General features: G+C 42.2%; 1 protein-coding gene across 1 annotated transcript in view; it reads left to right on the top strand.

Moving 5' to 3' along the window:
• The first annotated feature begins 2,492 nt into the window (after positions 1-2,492).
• Positions 2,493-21,128, top strand: part of gabbr2 (gamma-aminobutyric acid (GABA) B receptor, 2) — a 208,815-nt gene continuing 190,179 nt past the window's right edge. The window contains exon 1 of the mRNA XM_080862287.1: positions 2,493-3,159. Within this exon, the coding sequence (XP_080718413.1) occupies positions 2,845-3,159 (315 nt within the window). The 5' untranslated portion in view covers positions 2,493-2,844. The remainder of the gene's footprint in view (positions 3,160-21,128) is intronic.

Raw genomic sequence — 21,128 nt, 5'->3', positions numbered from 1 at the left:
CCATCTCAGTACTGGACGGTTGTTTTGAGCGGAGGATTGTTGTTTTGTGCAAAACAAACAGATGGGCCAGTGACTTGACCTACTTCTTCATCTGGACTTCTGAGTAGAAAAAAAGGAAAACTATCAAGAAGAGGGAAAATACAGCGCTGTGTGGATGAATGCAAAGCATATATTATTTATTATTTTTGATTTAACTCACTTCCTTTATTTGAGCGTTTTCTTGACTGTTTTGTACTCTTTTGACCTTTAATTGGAGCCAACTTGAGTTTTTCTTCTATTTTTAGCTCGTTGTTGATTAGCTTAAATGTGTCTGACCTCACAGGCCAAAAGGTGGGTCAAAACAGTAATCAGCCTCAGACAAAAAATGTGTTTTACTATTGGTGTTCCCACAATTAAGATGTCTTATTTTAGGTAAACATTTCATGCAAATCATATACTGGTCAGAAAGACAGAAAGAGAGAGATGTAGATTCCAGCATTCCTCCAGGGCTATAACAAATTTCCTTTGTGTGACATGTGATTGGAGCTTCTTGGACTTGTAATAAGTGATCCATGTTGTAAGAACTATGGTCAATATGGCAGAGGCCTATTGACCGTGAGAGTTCAATGCTTTAAATCCATAACGGTGAAGGAAATTGGCTGTGTTAAGGCGTTAGATTCAGATCATGATCAGGAGTGTTTTCTATGCAAAGCTTATTTCATACTGCCCACTTTTTGATGCCAGCTGAGCCTACAGAGGGAGTTCATTTGGAAAGATGTAATGCTTTCATGTGGTTTATTTTAATGCTACTGCTTATCTGCTTATCCTTGGAAGGATGATTAAAAATACGGAATTACCAGCATTGTTTAAAATGGGAAAGACCCGCATGTTTTCAGCTGTGTTGCACTTTGGACAACTCATCATGGAAGTAAAGCTGTTGCCTCATCCCCGTTGTTTTGCAAATGTAGAGCAAAGCTCAGTTCGCACCTCTGACTTTCCCAATGTGCCATGCGCCACATTGGGAAAATACATTATATTCTCATTTGTGCTTCATTCATATGCTCCTCTCCCCTCCCCCCCCCCCCCCCCCCATTTTTTTTTCATTTTTTAAAATGTAATGTTCATTGTAACTGTGGATGTGATACTGTGACTGTGTAGGTCAAACTGCCTTTGTTTTGAGATACGTTTGAAGCTGATGACTTGAAAGGCCTCCGTATTTTTTCCCACATGTGGTGAAGAGTTACCCGCGGCAGCATATTCTCTTCTCTTCCCACGCGTGTTTAACAATACCAGGAAATGTGCTGCGAGCTATTGCGTCGACTGGCTTTTTTCTTTTTTATTGGGGAGGGGGAACCACTTTCCTTTCCTGCCGGAGAAATGTAATGTTTGCACATATTGGACATGAATAAGAAAGCGTATCCTCTGCCCTGAGGCTGTACAGGTAAAGGGCTAATGTACACGTGACAATGGAAGAAGAGACAACTTCAGCTACGCTACCGTACCGTACCGTGCGCTGTCCATGGTGCTGAAATACTTCCTTGTTACTCCAATATATGGCAGTGTTTTCCAAGTATTTTACATATTTATGTAGTTATTTTTTTAATTATTGTTGGTAATAATAATAATAATAATAATAATAATAATAATAATAATAATAATAATAATAATAATAATAATAATTCCTCTCACATCCATCCATCCATCCATCCATCCCAGATTCTGTATGTGTTGTTTGTTTAACAGTGGTTTCCAGACTGACGCCATCATATCACGAGGTTCGGCATTCCTAATGAGTAACTAAAAATACAAGAATTACTTTTGATGTCACTTGTGACAGTACAATTCACAGCTACGAGCCTCCACATGCATACACCTCATAGGTTTTAACTGGCCTGCTCCATGCATGTCTGACATGTGGCCTGTCTCTTAGATGTAATAGCCCAGTAAAACACCCTCGGCTGTCAGGCCTCCGACGAGTCTGTCCTGCATAAAACCTATGCAGCCTTCCCACCACGCTGCTGTATATCCGTCTCACCCTCCTCCCCTCCCCTTTCTCGTTTCCTCTCCTCCTCCACATTCAGTGCTCCCTCTTGCGCGTACGGTGAGCAGCAGCAGCGGCAGCAGCAAAGGCTTCAGCGCTTCTCTGACGCACCATCGGAGAGGAGATTCACAGTCCCACAGGCTGTCAACGCAGACGCTCTCGACATCTCCTCCCCAGACCTCTGCGGTCAAGCTTTCAGCATCAGCCTTGTTTGTTTTTAGTCTTTTCCCCCCATCTCCCTCCCTTATCTTGACATTTGTCCGCCTGAGCGCCGTATTTGGTGGGGATGCCCACAGTTGGCATCTCTTGGCTGGGAATTTACTTCGGAGTTGATTTTGTATCTGCAAGAACTGTCAACACGAGTGATTAATTTGTATCCCGAAATTGCCAGATTTTTTTTAAATTATTTTTTTAGGGGGGGAGGGGGGGCATCCTTCAGAACATTTTTTGTTCTTTATACAAGTGGTTCAGATTAAAGGTGAAAAGGGGGGGTTGTAGAATGAGAGGGTTGTTTGGACAGGAGATCGTTTGGATGACGGACACCGAGAGGCAGTAGCTCTCCCTCTGCAAAGCGAATCTCTGCGCCCTTGGAATATTCTCACAGAGGCACGGTTACACAGTAGAAATATTTTCTCAGTTTGAAGTCGTAATCCACGGGACGAGTTTGCCCACTGCAGGGGCTGCTGCGGCTTTTGCGTCTGTTCTGTTTTGAATTCATATCTCCTTGACGGACGGGCGCGTGAGGATCCCGGACGAGCCCGAATTTGCAATGCCCGAGCAGTGAGGGCACGGTGGGATTTCATTTGGTCACCCTGTACAGTAGCATGGCTCCAGCCCGGAGGGACTGCAGCGGCTGGGAGATGTTCCTCCCGACGGGATGTCTGCTCCTCTCTGTTTTGCTATTTCACCCTGCTCTAACCAAGGTGTGCAACGACCGCACCAAACACGGACAGGACAACAGCTGGTTCACCAGGGACGGGGAAAACTTGCCCATAATGGTTCTTATGCCCATGAACGAGTCGGCCCTGATGAGCAGCATCAGCCAAGGAATCGAGCCGGCGGTTCAGCTGGCCATCCAACACATAAGGGAGTCCGGGAAGTACTCGTTCTCACTCATCACCAAAATATACGACACCGAGGTAAACATGCAGACTAAATCTGCTCACTAAGCTGCCGCCGGCTGGCTCGGGCGTGCTTGAAACATTTGTATATGGCTTGTATGTGTGTATTTGCCTATGTGGGGGCGCGCGCGCGAACAGTCAGCTTGTGCACGTGTGTATGGCGCGCGCATTGCCCCGCAGAGCTCCACCGAGTGTCCCTCCAAAGGGGTTCTGTTATGCTTGGCATCTGCGAAGCCTCGTTGTTTTTGGCGAAGGTGTTTTTTTCTTCTTCAGTGCGCAAAAGTCAACTGTAGGTGTGCCCCCCCCCCCCCCCCCCCCCCCCCCCACACACACACACTCACGAACATGATGTAGCCTACGTGTCTGCCTCGTCCTCCTCATTTTAGCTGCTGTCGCTGGTAGTTGATAGGGCATTTAAAATGCAAGGTGCCATCACAAGGCTCTGCTTTATCTGGGTACTCTAGAGGCACACTTTTCAATGCTTTAATGGTTACTGCAATCTCTGCTATTCGCCATCACCAACCAGTGATTTAACGTTTTTTATTTTAAATTTTTTTAAAATCACAGCATCCGATCTTTGTTTCTGCAGTGGCCACTTTATAAGCGGGCTTTCAGTCATGAATCAGTGTAGCTTTCTAACGATTAAAGGGGCTGGTTCTCCTCGTGCCTGAAGATGGCGGTAATTGGTTGTACGATTTCTCCTGAATCCTGGCACCCTTGAAAAGAGCAGAACATCACAGTGTTCAAGCTCCAAATTAAGATCAATTTATTTGATAACGCTAACAACTCCAGCTGAAGTCCTCTTGAAGTTGCCAAAAGTGTAGACAATAGCTTGTTCTCCATAATCTATTTACACTTCAGTTATTTGACTCAACAGTATAGTGGTCCTTTAGGCTTAAGTAACGTCTATGCTTTTGAGCGCACACTGTGCAGCTGAGGGGTTTAATTTACCATCAACCTGCTTCCTTGATAGTTTGTCAAATTTCTATGAATTTCAGCGAGACAAGTAGAGGTTGAATGAACTGCAACTCTATTCATCTGTTTTATAGGTCGAGCCAGATCTGTTTTATTGTGCCACCTGTCCCGCTGCCTTAGAAATCAGCAGGTTTTCCTTACCGTGTGGGCACAGGTGTGTCCATGTGAAAGAGCACGCGCATCTCTGTTGACAGGGGTAAGCCCTCAGAGGCGCATGTGCTCAGACCTTGGGATTAATGTGCTGTTATGAGAGTTATGATTTTTCTCCTTCTATTCCCCTGGAGAGAAAGATGAGCTGGAAGCAAGAGGTCAGTGGGCCAGCCTGACACATGCTTGCTGGAAATGTCTGGTAGTGATGCCAGCTTTCTAATACTGGGAAGGCATGAGAACATTTTTATTTGATCACTTTGTGGCCAAAGGCTAAACTCCATTGCTCTATAAAAACCCAATGGCATTTCAGGGTGGTTTTCCCAGATGGGGCAAATGAAACTCCCAAGTTCTGGTCATGTTTTTGAAAACGACTAAGTAAGACTATTAGATGCCAGCAGTGAAACTTCTGTATTATTCTTTTAACAGCAGATCTCATAAATGCGTTGTTAAGCTGCTAACAGACTGCAGGCATCCTTGGTTGTAAAAACTAGGAAAAAATAAAATTAAAAAAGAGAGAAAAAGAATGTCCTCCAAATAGCTTATAGTATATTTACATGTGGAATCATGTGGCTCAGGACGCTGTGGTTAAAGTAAACAAGAGGCCAAGTGCAAATTGAAGCATATCACCGCTACTGAATATTCTTATTGTATGTTTGCAGAAAATAAAGAAACTGAGACTTTGGGGAAAATATGATTCCACTAACATCTGAAGATATAAGATGCTATTATTGTTTGTGAACACTTGTTTGTGTCTGAACAATAATAAGCATGTACAGCTAGAGAAGACCTTTGCCTGGGAGGGGGATATCACTGTAGTGCTGATTATATTGCTTTCACCCGCTGACTCACTTATAGGACCAATAATGTGACATCCGTGATGGTTGTGCTATTGCCTATATATGCGTTTTCATTGTACATTTCTTGCAATATCATTTTTAACTTACACACAAAGGAATGACCTAAACACACACTCACAAACAAAGGGATGGACCCAACTTTCCACCAAGCACATGCTTGTCAGAAAATAATACATGCATGAGTGCGTTTGTTGCAGCTAGCAGCAGGCCAAGTGTGTGCCTGCGTTGTGCTTGTACACATGTGTCTGTGTTTGTGTGGGCACTGGGATTTAGCCCTGCAGATGTAAGTAATCAGTCACCGAGCACAGGCTCTTTATCCCTTTATCCCCTGTCAGTGGAGCCATGGGTTAACTGAGCAGGCCTGGTCCATCCTTGTGCAGTGTGGGGCTGGGTGGTGGTGGTGTAGATGACAGTGAGGCACTCAGGAGCTGTCCTGCAGTAAAAGGCCGCAGAGTTGAGGCTGGTGAGCTAGTGTTTGGTGGATTGAAGAGGCAGCTAATGGAAGTAGAGCAGATATTCTGCCTTGGTGGTTTCAAATTAGTCTGATCAGACTGACAACCAACTCTTGAGATGTTTCAGCAGCACAGACAATTCAGCAGGCTGAGACAATTTCACATGAAAATACAGCCTTACTTAAAAAAAACAAAAAAACAGAGCATTTGAGGTAGAAAAGAAGCAGGATGGATTATATCAACTAGAAGGCTTAGCGGTGGAGCAGGAGTTGGTCCTTTACTGCAGCTAGATGTGTGAGTGTGGATTTTTAGTGTAACCATGGACTGATACTGTAACTCTGCAGGCTTAGAGGATCAAAGCTTTGGAGAGGACAGGAGGCACTGGAAGAGGATGGAAGGGAGACTTTGGGCAATGAAAGGGTTCTAGGCTAAGCTACGCTAGTTCACCGGCTTATAGGATGAGTGACAGGCCCTTGAGAGGGGCCACTCAGGGAAATATCCCATTTTAGCAGAACGGTGATGGAAAGTTTTTGAGTTGCAGTGACAACTTTTATTCAGCTTGAATCGTATGAGACAAAAAGCTATAAAATCAACAAGGCAAAGGTTAATACCGTGAAAATTCTAAGTGAAGCGTTGTGAATTTGAAATAATTCATTCATACACACTTAGAACTCTAGGGTAATCGCTGGACTTTGATACCTATATTCTTACAGCGAAGAGTGAACTCATCAGTAGAAACACAACGACAACGAGTTTGTTGCAGTTTGAGATGCGCATCTTGACCGTGTCCAGTGCACCGCATACAGTATACAGCTGTTTCTGTTCTGCTAGAAGTGACCTATGTTTAGAGACGCCGCACACAGCTGCAGTATAAGCCGCTTCCCCTTTTCTTCTCAGAGGGCTAAATGCGACATGTCACATTTAAGCTTGTGATGGCGAGCCCGAAACCACAGTACAGTAGTCTTGTCCACGGGATGCTGAGCACCCCCACCCCCCGCTTAGTGTGTGTAAGGCATTCTGTCATTTTGTCACAAGAAGTTACGTTTTCAGTGAAAAGCCATTTTCATAATGGAGGTTACTGTTCTGCTAAGCATAGGTCTTGAGTCAAAGCGAGCTGGTTCAATGCTGATACTCTTGGTGGGGTTGAGGAAAATTTGTTTTAGCAACAGCTCTTTGTTTGTTTTGTTGGCCATTTATTTTTGTAGTTATTTGGGGGGAGAGCCTCTTAGAGTACCATCCAATGAACTTACTGTTTCACACGCTGAACTCAGCTTTAAGATTCTTTGTATAATAACCTTACACATACAAATGAAGTTCCACCTTTAAAAGTCTTGTATTTTCAAAAGGGGTCTGATGTATGCCATGTGTTATTTAAATGTGTGACACCTGCAGCATTTAGTGCCAAAGTGGTGACCTGGGAGGGTCAGCAAAGATTGCCTGTCACCATTCCTGGGAGAGGGTGAATGTTCAGCGTGAGCAGGGAAAAGCAGCATGTGGCAGTTCTGGCGCTCTCTGGGCATATAGAAAGTGCTGAGTGTGGTTGTATTCACTGACCCGACACAGATAGTGGGGATCAATGCGCAGCGGCCCTTCTCATAGAACGAACAGGATCTCAGGGGAGAATCAGAGAGTGAGGCGAGAGGGAAAGAGATGCGTAGGGCTGTTAGATGGAGATCCTGAAATAGGATTATATCATCTTCTGTGCAGGAAGAGGAAATGGCCAGCCTCTTAATTCATATTGGATCCTAATGTAATGCTGTTTGCATTGTTTCTGTCAGGCAAGTACTTTAATGGCTATTTGGGAAAAAAAAGAAAAAAGAAAAAAAGAGAGAAAGCAATTACTGCATGTAATGAGGTATGCATAATAGATCCGTAACAGGCTCCAAAGATCTTGTGTTACGTATATCCCCTCAGAAATTGATCACAGTGTTTTCTTTATTTGAATGTTTTCACACTGTGATTTAACAAAATGAAAGAAGCATGGGTCACAGTTTAATAAATATGCCAAATCTGAGCATTAATTGCTGACCTTTGTCTGAGTCAGCCTGCCAGTGGCCTGGAGGGCTTGAGCGAGACAAATAGCAAATGTGAACTTTCTTGATGAAAGGCTCTTTACGCGCCCCGAAGCTGGCTTTACAACAGATATTGTGACACACAAGTACACACAGAATATTTCGCATAAATGAAACACACAAACAGGCATGCAGCGCATTCACGCCTACATATGGTCACGGCTGTTGTCGATTGGCACCCCTGCAGCACTGCCTGAGGTCAGGATATTGTAGTCACTTGAGCAGTTAGACATGAAGTGTTGTTCATCTCCGGAAAAAGGAAAATGGACCCGCATGCGCTGACCCAATCAGGCTAATCACGTGAGAGGCAGCGGCGTAATTCCATTGTAAAAGCACTCTAAGCAAGTCCTGTTGGTTGCTTGCAAAGCAATCAGAATGTGTGTTTGCACTTGAGTGCTGCTGGAGGTTGGGGAAAGGATGGGAAATAGTCTGTGCACTGGATGTGTGGGTGGAGGTACTTATGTATATCTCTGTGGTTGGTGAACGTGATTGACCGAATGGTGATGGACTGAATCACCCCGCGCTGATATTGTTAAAATCGGGCAATTACACTGGAGCCTTCGACTGAAATAGAACACAGCAAAACTGCTGCTGTTAAAGGCATCAGGCATCACATTGTTAAAAGTATATTCTTGTTAATTTAGATCTTTATTAGCACACTGAAATAGAACATATAGAGCCAAGTAGCCTATTTTTAGTCCAAGATTGTTGATGTTGTAGTCAGTGGACTGTGCTGTAGTGTGTGCAATCATTTTGGTGTTCCATAAATGGGCATATGCGAGTATATATCAGTGCAAGCACTTGGGTAACCGTCTTTACCAAAAACACTAAACCCCAATAATGATCTGTCGCTATATCTAAATATACTCTAGCATTGTGTGTCACCTTAAACAATGAATCCAGCATCTAAATCTGCATACGTCGCTCTGACTTCACTGCATCTTAATTACAGCCAGTCGGAGCGGTGGTGTAGTAAAAGCGTTAATGAATTCAGCTCGTGATAATCAATTAGTTTTCAAATTAATTTGTCATTGTCAAATTTTAATCTTCCTTTCTTTATGCCTTCCTATTGTGCTTTCGCAGCAGATGCTATGATGAGACATCTGTTGGCATGCCCCCCTTACTCATCTTTTTCTTTCTTTCTTCAATGACTCTACTGTCATTGAGATGCACAATGACTCCAAAAGGTGGCAAACCAGGCATCTGGTTGCCATTAACATTAAACAAACAATTTCAGTACAAACCGTACAGCTGAATGACGGACACCCAGGAGGTAGAAAATGGGTGGGAGGATCAATGGGGAGGTGGGAGAGGCAGAAAATAGTGACTTGAGGAGGACGAGTTAAGGGAGATATAGCGTGAGGCGGCTAAACGGGAGAAAAAATACAAGTTTAAAAAGCTGGGAAATGGATGAAAATCTCTCATCTTTATTCAGTGCTGCTGAAAACACTGACAAGATGGCTGCTGCCATGTTGAGCACAACACTACGTCAGTCTGTCTGGCTGCCTCTGCTGGTGCATCTATAAAGTTGCCACTGATCACCAGCCAAGCCATTTGCGCAGGCAATTAGCACAGCAAATGTTTATCTGCTACTGTACTGCAAACTGTTTAAAAAGTCACTCTTAGCTCCCAAATGTGGCGTGTGCACGATGGTTTCTGCACTTTTTAGGTTTCCAAATAATACTTAAGATGTTCTAATCTATTTATTGATCCTGTTTTCTGCAAACAAGACCTCTAAAGAGGACCAGGAAAATATGTGTTTGCGTGCTTATGGTTACCAACCCCAAGAGAGGTTTCTTGCTGCGGCACGTCTGGAGAATTTCCATCACTAAACGGCCTCGTATGTATGCAAGGGTGACACACATAAAATTCCTTCTCTTGTAATTATTTCGTCTTTAACCCCCCCAAAAAGCAGACCGTGACCAAGGTCCTACTACTGCAGATGACCTTTTTAAATAATGACTTGTGTTCTGCCCAATATCGCCCTTGTCAGCTGTTATTATGCCTCAATCCTGCAAATTTTCCATCCCCTCACTCCATCACTGTCCGCTTCTCTCACTCCTCATCAATCCTCCACCCCCTCACGTACGCACACATACTCACAGACATCGCATTCACCTCCCTGTCTTTCTCCCGTGAGTGGACAGAAATGAAAGGATTACCGTGGAATGGGTGTGCTGTTGTCATTAGAGATTGGACAAATACTCTGTGCATGTCCCTGTCTGTCGCTCTCTCAAGGGGACCCAGCAAAGAGCAATAAGCAGAGAGAGTCTGTCCTTTCTGCTCCTGTAATTACATTAAAGCTCGTGTAATTCTTGGCCAAAAAGCCAACAAAATATTGCCTGCGTCTTGGGAGGAGATGCACGCATGTCGTGTGACCTGGCCTAAAGTATGCCCGCCATGAGAAAGTGACTTCATACAGGTGGACGTTTTCAGCCACTTCACGCCAAAGAATAATAGCCTTTCTTGCTTAATCGCCATCTACACTTGCAGATAGTCTTGCAGGCTTTCTCTATCATGGCTGCACGCACACACACACACACACACACACACACACACACACACACACACACACACACACACACACACACACACACACACACACACACACTAGACTTGATCAGCTACTGCTGTTGCACTAACAAAGATAATATAAAAACATGTTATTGCAAGAAAATGTGTATTACTTGCTGATAACCCAGCACACTTGACCAGTTAAGAGGGCAGGACTATGTACTATGAAGCACGTTCGACTTGGCTTTGCGTTAGCTAGCTCAACAAAACATAAAACCTAATAACAGATAATGGATATCGAGTTTTCTGCTTCGGGCTCTCACATAAAAGGGGGCATTTGAATCATGTTCCATACAAATTAAGCTGATAGTCCATTAAAAAGGAACAGGTCATGGACAGTTATAAAGGATCTGAACCCCCCCCCCCTCACAAAAAACAAAAACAGTAATTCGTGTGCTGCAGATAACGCAAGAGAGCAACGCAGTGGAAGATTATCAGTCTCGTTAAATAAGTTAATATATTGATTTTACCAGTGCACTCTCGGTGCTGGTGTTTATTTCTAACGTGATAGCTGCACATTAGAGCTCTGAAACATTAAACTGGATCCATTTAAACATTATCTCTCAAGAAGTGCATTTAGGTCTGATACTGTCATGAAGTCAATATTAAAAACATTTTGTTTTGTTTTTTTGCCAAATCAAAGTAAAATTGATCTTATTGATTTACCACACCCTTGTTACTAATGCATGGCTCAACAGGTTGGCATACTGGATATAAGCTATTCTCTCAGCTGAGAATCTCTGTTACTGTTGGAGTCTATTATCAAAAGATAAGAGAAAATGTGGCACTTTTAGACCCTTGAAAACCAAAAGTTTCAACATAACCTGTTAACATAATGTTAACATAAGAGCACAACTTGCCAAAGAGAAAGAAGAGCTGCCCATGTGACATTGAATTGTCTGACTTTATGCTCAGCACACCTTGTTAAACCATCAATCTCTCTTCGTAACACAGCCCAAAGGTCCAGTGCAGTTTGGTCAAAACGCTTTGCTCAAATGGCGTTTTAATACCATCTGTTTCCACACAATATGATTATTTATCCACGTGATACCATCATGAAACATATTAGTGAGTAATTGTTGTTCTCCAATGGTTCACATAGCTTTTCTCGCAATGTTCCAGTAGAACACAGCAGTGGAGCCTATAATGGAAGCCTACTACTGTTGAAAAGCAATTAAAGAATGCCATTAAACTATTAAACAATAATGTGAATACTGAACTCTATGATGTATACATTGTATACATGATGTATACATGATGACTCTGGAGAACAAATTATGGTAATATACAGGAGACTAGGAGAATTTTCGCATCAAATTTTTAAAGTGGTTGTGAGCAATAGTTCTCTAGTCTTTCTGGAGGTCTTTCAAGAACTTTGAATGCCCTTCAAGAAGCCTGGAAGACTATTCCTGAAGACTACTTGAAGAAATAACAAAGTGTTTTGTCGTATATACTGTAATTCCATTTATGATTGTACATTTTAAGTTTTTTTCCTCTATTTTCCTAGCAAAATATAAATAAACGAGGGCTGCCTTAAGACTTTTGCACAGTATTGTATATTAGCTTTTTGAACAATATATCATGCTTCCATTTCTTTTGTGTGCAGTTTATATTTTGTGGCCATCAAACATTGTGGTTTGGCATGTTTTTCTTGTAATTGATATAATTACATTTTGACTTATTACATGTGCTGAAAATGAGCACTGAAAATGTAACCGTCAGGATTTGTTTCAGGTAGCGGACTCCAGCGTGCATCCACGTGCCACACTGCACATCTCTGCTCGGCAGTCTCTGATACACATCAGACCTTTGTCCATTTGCCGTCCGCACATGGTGGATACTATTTCCCCATCCGCGATTACTGGGCCCTGTTAGCGAAAAGCAGTTGGTGAGCCCATTGTGAGCCAAGAGCGATAACAACAGACAGTAGAATCACAGATGTAACCTGCACACACACACACACACACACACACACACACACACACACACACACACACACACACACACACACACACACACACACACACACACACACGCACCCAGCCACTCTGCCTAAGTGCCCATGCACAGTAGCAATGGTATACACATCTGTCATGCCCATCCAAAGCAGGCAATCATGTCGTATGCGATCACAAAAGGCTGTGCAATGATGATAAGAGATTATTTCCAACCAGGCTCTATCTGCTGTGACTCAGTCCTAATCTTTGTGCATGTATATGTTTCTGCGTGTGCGTGTGTGTGCACATATGTGTGTCATCATGGATGGATAGTTTGATAAATGAATAGCAAAACAGATTACATTGTTCTTTCTTATGTTGTATCAGTGGAATTGTGTTTTTTCAGAGCGTTTTGCTTTAAGCATTTCCATTTGGCAAACAAACCCCAATGCACAGCCTCTCTCACACACACACACACACACACACACACACACACACACACACACACACACACACACACACACACACACACACACACACACACACACACACACACACAGAGCATACCGTTACTCACACCATTGCACACTGCCGCTACACTGCAAAAGTTGCTCTTGGCTGCTCTACATGTTGCAATGAAAAAAAAAGTTAATACATTGCTAAACAAACCATGTTACAGGCAATAGAGCAGGGACTGAGGCTGTAAAGAGCAGTTAGTGTTACAGAGCTTGTTGCTGATAGATCGGGATCGGGGCCCTGGTTGGACTGACCTGCAGTTGCCCGTCTGACTAATGAACTGCTACTGTAAGCCAGGAGCCTTTTATTACCCTTTTTATAGAGAGAAGAGGAGCGGCAGTGTATGTTTTTACCAGTCGGCTCATTCCTTTGCACAAATGAACATACACGTGCAACAAACCTAAGCCCAGAACTGTTGATCGCTCAGGCTTTATAAAGAGCCTAAAATAAACCACAGACGCGATCTGTTGGGAAATGTTGTCTCAAACTGAACCTTGCAGGAACATCTTCGAGTCAAGTGTTTGTTCAGGTTTTGTGTACTCACATCGATCACGACAGAATGTGTGTGATTAGGTGTTAAGCAGCAACCTAATGCTTCATAATGTAAAAGGATAGTGAAAGTGATTTTTAGTGATGAAGCTGAGAGCCACAGATGTCGGCTTTTTAGCATTCAATCCCAAATGCTTAGATGTACTTTGGACCAAATCTACATGGTGATTAAACCGAATAGATGCAGGCAAATATTTGACCAATGATCAAGGGATAGAAACACTAGTATCCTTGCCATCTTAGAGTTTCCTGTGATGCTCACGTCGATCAGCAGTCTGTCTGGACCGATGGATTGTCGACTTGAGCAAATGTCTTCGGATATGCAGGATGCAAACGAGCGCCTTTTTGACGTCTTGCAAATAAATTGCAATCTCAAGAATCAAAAGGACCCCACAGTATGCTCTGGAGGATTCAGTCTGTACTTCAAGAAGTGCACTTGAAGAAGATGAGTGCAATCATGAAATGCACTTTCTGACCTAGATTATGTGTAAATCATCCTCTGAATACTGAACATATTCTGAATCCTTACACTAAAGTATAAGCGTAAGCATTTGAAAGCCCTTTAGATATTAATATATGTATATGGATAATATTAATTCATACCCACACATTAAAAAAAAGCTGGATGAACAACAACTAATGCATCGACAGTTTCAGCAGATTTTTTCACATCATTTCTAAAGACCTTAAATAACACATTGATAAGCAGGATTTAAAAATACTTTTAGAAAGTTTAAACATCTAAATATATTTCTATGTTTTTAAAAGTAAAATCAGGAAATGGTAATTGACATGTTTAATATAGACTGAGCGGATATACATAGTATAATCTAATAAGCCTCATCTCAGACGGTCTTATCTGGTGATAACACTATTTTCCTGATTAGATGCTCTCACTTCCATGCTGATTTCATGCCTCCATCCAAATGCAGACCAGTCTTTGCCAGAAAGCAGCTCTTCTGTTCGTGTGTATTGATTTCATGGCTAAAAACAGGGTGATGGCAGAACGCCTGTTCCATTCTTCCTATTGGGAAACATCCAAGAACAACTGCTGCCACCCTTTTTGCTACGACTTAAAAACGGGCAGCTTGTTGGCAGTATGAATTCACCTACACCTTTTCTTTCATTCATTATATACCATCAGCTAAATCGCATTTTAAGTAGTCCTTTAAATGTGTCCTATTTTCATTTGATATCTGACAGGACATTTTTCAATAGTATTTCATAGCCGCAGTGAAACGCCTTAGAAATGAACTCCTGGGGTTTTCACCAATGCTGCCATAGAACTGGCCTTGTCAGCCATCTTTTATTAAACCCTTCAATTATGTTTGAAATTGTAAAGAAAATGATCATCTTGGGTGAACATCACTAACGATAATCACTCAGCTATATACTGTAAAGCAATTAAATCCCCAAGGTATACAATAAATCGAAGTGCTGAAGTGACATAAAAGTAAAAGTTCATTCTGGGAGGAAACTGGCGTTTTACAGTGCAAGAATCTCCCTGTCATGTATCATTCCTGCGTTTCCTGCTGTGATGGTTATTTGGCTTTCAGAACCATTTATTGCCTTAGATTGATGTGGCCAATGAACAGGGATAGCTGGTTAGGCTGATGACACCCCAAGCTGTGAGAAGTAAGGATGTCTATCACGTTAATTCAATAGAAAGCAGTTGGATAGTGAGTGAGATTTCATTATTCCAAGTAAAGGATATAATTCAAGGCAAAGCGCAACAAGCTGCCTGTTCGGTCAACTGTGACATTCTTGGAGTTGCAGTAGTTTTTACAGTGTAAAATTTGCAAACCAAACAATCCAAATGCTAATTTTAAAGGTCCTCTCCATGCCAGGGGCTCTAGTTCCATTTTGCAGACTCTTTAAAAGGAAAAACCAACTCATGTCCACACTGAGCTACAGTTCATGTTGCACTAATTACTACCCTTATTAGTATTCTAGTGGAACATCAGCAATTAAAATAACCATTAAAACCAGAAGGATCTCCTGCAGCGAGGCTTAAAAGAGGAAAACAGGAACATGTAACATGTATGTTTTATTAGTTGTTTCCAATGTTCAGCACACAAATGGGTAAAAGGTGTAATATGTCTTTCGAACGTATGTAAATTATGTTGAAACGGGGCATCGTGTAGGGGAAGCGCTCTGCACATGCCATGCGTTTGTTCGTGAGGTTGGTAAACCTGCTAACTGCATATACCGCAGAGGTAGAGGTGGACGTGATCACAGCTGATGCACGTCGTCTGCTCTACATAATGTTGGAGCTTTGATCATACAACCTCACACTTAGTCCGCAAACAAAGGCGCACGGACCCGAAAGGATGAGTGTGTGCTCGAGTTTTTGTGCGCTCGTTGACAATCTCTGAATTTTACAAAAAGCAAGGCACACTATCCAGAGGTTGTGCGCATGAATATTTAAAGGTGGCATGCTAAACAACTCTCCGGTGCTGACCTGTTGCTGCGTGTATTCTTATTGAATAAGTAAACGTGCCTCATATTTACAACATCACTGCTTTTATGATGCATGAATCAGAATTATACATGGTCCCCGGTGGTTGTTGGCAGCCTCCCTCTACATAAATATTATCTGTGTGCCCCGACTCTGTGCTGCTCTGTTGACTTGCTCTTACACACAAGGGAGCTTCTATTGATTTCTAGAAGGCCTTCATGCTGACTTCTTAAGCTAACAGGAATCGCATTTTCAAAAATGGGCCTTCCACTGCTTTTTTTGTTCAAAACGCCTCCTTCTGTGCGTGTTTCCTCAAGTACGCCGCTATTTAACTTTACTTAACTTTAGCCAGTGGATTTTCCTGTTATTCGCTCTAGTTTTGTGGAAGAGGCTTTTATGTGTCACATTTTAAATTTCTTGTCGCAAAGTGAACAAAAAGTGGACTTAGAGTGTAAATAAAAGAAGGCACACTGTAATGACAGTATTGCTATTGTTTAATAGTTGTACTTTAATGTTAAAAAACAAGTGTTAAAAGGGTTAGACCTAGGTTTTTATAATGTTATTATATTGAAATATGCCTGCATACTCTTTTCAAGCTGTCAATGACGTTGCTTCGAAGAGGGAATCAGCGTTAGCCCGGCTGTTCCTCGAGGCAGAGTGTGTGACAACGGTGGCAAAAGGACTGCGGGTTCGCGACCATATCTTTCTTTCTTTTTTTGATGGAGGGCAATGGTAAATGCCAACGATGTCTGAAAAAGAAAGGTCTTCTAATCTCTGATGGTACATGGAATAAGCTGTGACAGATGGAAAAAAGCATTGCCAGCCACAATTTATGGAGGCGAAGCTGAGAGGAACAGAGTTAATACTAGGAGAAAAGAAGGTGGCAACATGGAGAGAGGCAAAGCAAGGCATGACTGGAAGCAGAACTACTAATTTGAAGTGTAGCACTGTGCCAATAAGCTAGTGGTACTATGATTATCAGGTGTGCAGTAAATTTGGCAATCGAGCTTCCGGTAAAGATTCAAAATGAGGTGTATTTGATGCTTAATTTTCTGGTGATTAAATGCAAAAGTAAAAATACATGCAAAAACAAAACAAGGAAAGGAAAGGAAGAAAAACAAGGCTAAAAACATCAAAGAAAAACCCCAAAATAATGAGAAAAATTGCAAATCTGGAGAAGATTTTACCACCTGTAGCTCCCAAATCACTGTGGATTTACAGCTCTTCAGTCTGAACATATTAGAAGAGAAAGTTTTTGGTGAAGTCATGTTGCATGTCACAGCTTTCTCCCACCACAACAAAGGCAGACCAAGAATAATGTTAGCGCCTATTTAATCAATTTATTCATGAGGGTAATTGAAATATTAACACGGCAGGCTCGACACCTGAGACCGAATGTCTTCAATGCTCAGATCCTGCTCGACTCACTGAGGAAATTATGTTTTATTTACACACGTGACACCATCCCTTGGACTGTTTGAAATTTGATTTATATAAGATATCAGTTGTTAAAGCGATCTAAATAATTTAAAGCCTGAGTAATGGTGAAAACACAATCTCAAGTGAAGAAGAAGAAGAGGAGGATATGGTGGGGTAATAAGCACAAAGAGCACAGGTGAGGAGAGGAGACAAGATGTGATGTGAAGACGGTTTAGAGAAAAGAGGATTTTGGGGAGAGGAGGATGGTAGCTTAGTCAGAAATGAGCGACAGCTGGATGTGACTGGTATGAACACAACCTGGCATGTTTACCCCTTTCTAACGCCACGAGAGCAGCGCCGGAACAAGGCAGTGAAAATCAGACAGAGGCACAACACTTTTGCATCTGAGAACAGTTTGATGCGAACACACCTAGCCTTCTCTTTTCAGGCACATGGCTTTAGGTTCTCCAACATTTCAGCATCCGTGTGTCATTTTGGGAGTTAATTGCACTGATATGCGTCTGTGCGTGTGGTGTGCACGGTTGTCTGTGCCTCTAAGGTAGTCATTTGGGGTTGCTGGCTGGGGAGCGAAAAGAAACAAGACAAGTGTGTGGAGCTTGTTGAGGGGTGTTCTCAGACAGGCGTGGGGAGGGGGGCAGGCCTGCAGAGGATTGGGGTGGAGGGTGGGGGAGCTCGGAGGCCATGTGCTGCTACTGTCACATGTCGCGCTTGGCACTGTAATGGGCGAGCGGTAGGCGGGCGAGGAAAACACCACCTACAGGGACTGTGGGCGTGGGGGCTGGATGAGCAGGATGGCTGCAAAGCTGGCGTTTATTCCTCAGGCTTTATCAGAGGGAAAAAATGAAACGCGGGGAGATGGATCTGCCACTAACAATTATAGTAGTAGCACTCTCTGCCTGTGCGTGCCAGAGAGAGAGAGAGAGAGATGTATTCCTTACACGTTATGCGTGGTATTGAAGCTATGCATCACCTCGCATATTGACATACACATTTTTTCTTTGTTTGTATTTTTTCCTCCAAAAAACTGGCTTAAAAAATGCATTTAATTAATTTAATTTTAGTTATGATGCAAATGCACTTGCACTGTTTTCTGGTTTTATACATGGATGAGGTTGCGTTACCAAGTACATTTTGATGTTCAGATTAACAGTCCTTCATTGAACACTCTTTATTTAAGCCTGCCTTTAAGCGTAGGTTCAGTTTTTTCACAAAAGGAAAAACTTCTCTAGTTTGGGATTTTTATATACGCGAACAGTAGTTTCTATATTATTTTTCTTATTTGGCATTGTGTGAAAAAACAAAACCAAACCAAAACAAGAACTGTTCCCTTCTTTGAAATGTACTATTAATAGCAGGACCGACAGGTGCGGGGCTTTTTAAATGATGCCCGGTCTCATTTAGATCAAGAGGCATCTCAAGTAAGATCAAAGGAACACAGACACATGTAGGCTCAGTGTGTCACAGAAAAGGGGGAATATATTCTGTATGTAAATGAGTTACTTCTGCATTTCAGATTCACTTGAGAAATATCTAAAAATGGATTATAAATACAGAGCGAGAGCGAGCAGCAGAGAAACACAGCAGGATTAGGAAAAGTAAAATTAAGAAAGAGGAAAACATGGAGCTCTATAATCTCCAGAGGAAGCCTGGCTGTGTGTGCATTCATGCTTTTCCTGAATGTAAAGTACATGTCAGTACGCTCAGTGTGAGCAGTAATACACAGAAGCGCAGACGAGGTTCCCATAGAAACACCTGCCTTTTTTTTAAACCCATAAATGCGAACAACCCTCACTTCTTTGAAGACCACCGTTTCCCCATCACCCTTCCTGCTCGGTGTTTGATCCTCTAGGCAACCAGCAATCCACACCCCCACACTTGTATTACAACATCCCTTGTTCCCTCTTTAATTTCTTCACCCCCATCCATCCCTTTGGCTGCCCTTCCCTCTGCCACCTCTTTTTTGGTAGTGATGAATGTCTGCTGAGTGTGTTGTACAGCAGCCTGGAGGAAATATTCTGCCACACATCAAGATTATTAGTGTTTAAGCCAAGAATCCTCATGCTGTCATGTTTCCTGATTATTATGTAAGTGATTGATTAACCTAATGCAACCCTTTTGCTGCCACCACTCTCTGTGGTGTCATTTTGCAAATATTTGCCTTCTCCCATTGCACATGTGTTAAAACCTGTTGCACTATTGATTAACACACCCACAGAATCAATGCCTTTTAAAGTAATGCTCCTTTTGTTCACATGGGTCACTGCTAGAGGGGGTGGCATTAAGAGGTCTTGACTGATTATTTATTAAGCAATAAATACAGAGTGTATTTTCAGTTTCAGAGCATTAATGTCCTATGCACAGTAAAAACCCCAAAAAACAAGCATTTAACTGTACAATAGATTTTTTCTATTAAAAATACACATTATAAAAAGAGAAAGAGAATAAATGATCATTAAAAAACAGAAATGACTGTAAAGAACAAGACTAAGAATAGAAGAAACAAAATAGAAATTGAAGTTATGCAAAATATATATTAATAAAATTAAAAGAATCTAAGCTGCAACAGAGAGCACTGTGGAGTCACTCCTCTTTTAATTTATTTTATTTGCTTCCAGGCAGCCGGACATTGTTGTAATTCTTAAAATGATTTTGTTCTCCAGACTTAATGGAGGACATTGGCTGCTTTGTCACTCATTTTCAGTCCCGTACCTGACCATTTTCAGAGGCTGTTTTCTTTGTTGGTTAAGCGACTTAATAGTGACCTAACTCAAGGGATGAACCAGTGTTGTGTCTACACATGACAGATATGTTTGCAAACAAAAACAAACAAACAAACAAACCAAAATGTTATAGCCCCCATTTTTTAGTGGAATTTATTAAAAATGATAACAGTTTAACAGGCATAAAAATAGAATGTTTGCATGAACAAGGTGAACCCCAAAGAACTATTAGCATGGTGCACAGAGCATCCTAAATGATAAGATGACATGTCCTTGAATAATAGGAAAAATTCCAGCAAAGATGTGACAAATCTTGTGTTTGTCAAAACTTTAACAAAAATGGTCTCAGTGGAAAGGATGCTGCCAAGAAGTCGTTTCTAAAGGAAACAGGGAAAAAGGCCAAATTACACAAGAACTTGATTTAAAACCATCGGTGACAGCTCTCACAGACTGATAAATCCAAATTTTGAATCCAAAGTTTCATGATCCATGTGGGCGATCATGGCTCAAGAGTTGGGAGTTCGCCTTGTAATCGGAAGGTTGCCGGTTCGAACCCCGGCTTGGACAGTCTCGGTCGTTGTGTCCTTGGGCAAGACACTTCACCCGTTGCCTACTGGTGGTGGTCAGAGGGCCCGGTGGCGCCAGTGTCCGGCAGCCTCGCCTCTGTCAGTGCGCCCCAGGGTGGCTGTGGCTACAATGTAGCTTGCCATCACCAGTGTGAGAATGTGTGTGTGAATGGGTGGATGACTGGATATGTAAAGTGCTTTGGGGTCCTTAGGGACTAGTAAAGCGCTATATAAATACAGGCCATTTACCATTTACCAAAGTTTGATTCAAATCACCGCAACTGTGAAGGCGAAGCCATCTGTAAAACATGGTGGAGGCTCTGTCATGGTTTGAGGCTGTTTTAGGGATCCTCTCCAAACTGATGAAATTATGAATGTGGAAAATTTATTTTATATTTTACCATCTAGAAAACATCTGTTCCTAAAGATGCTAATGCAATAAAAAGCATACCTAGACAGAAAAACTATCAGTCATGGATTGGACTCCCCAGAGAACAAACCTCAACATTATTGAAGCGGTGTGGGTGAGGCGAGGCTGCTGGACACTGGCACCATCAGGCCCTCTGACCACCACCAGTAGGCAACGGGTGAAGTGTATTGGCCAAGGACACAACGACCGAGACTGTCCGTCAACCTTCCAATTACAAGATGAACTCCCAACTCTTGAGCCACGATCACCTGAAAATGTTTTTTGGCAATTAAATTTACATAATAACCCTCC

This window comes from Rhamphochromis sp. 'chilingali' (genome assembly GCF_963969265.1).
Source record: "Rhamphochromis sp. 'chilingali' genome assembly, chromosome: 17".
Classification (NCBI taxonomy): domain Eukaryota; kingdom Metazoa; phylum Chordata; class Actinopteri; order Cichliformes; family Cichlidae; genus Rhamphochromis; species Rhamphochromis sp. 'chilingali'.
Note: the sequence above shows the minus strand (reverse complement) of the source record. Positions and strands in the feature narration are given on the sequence as shown.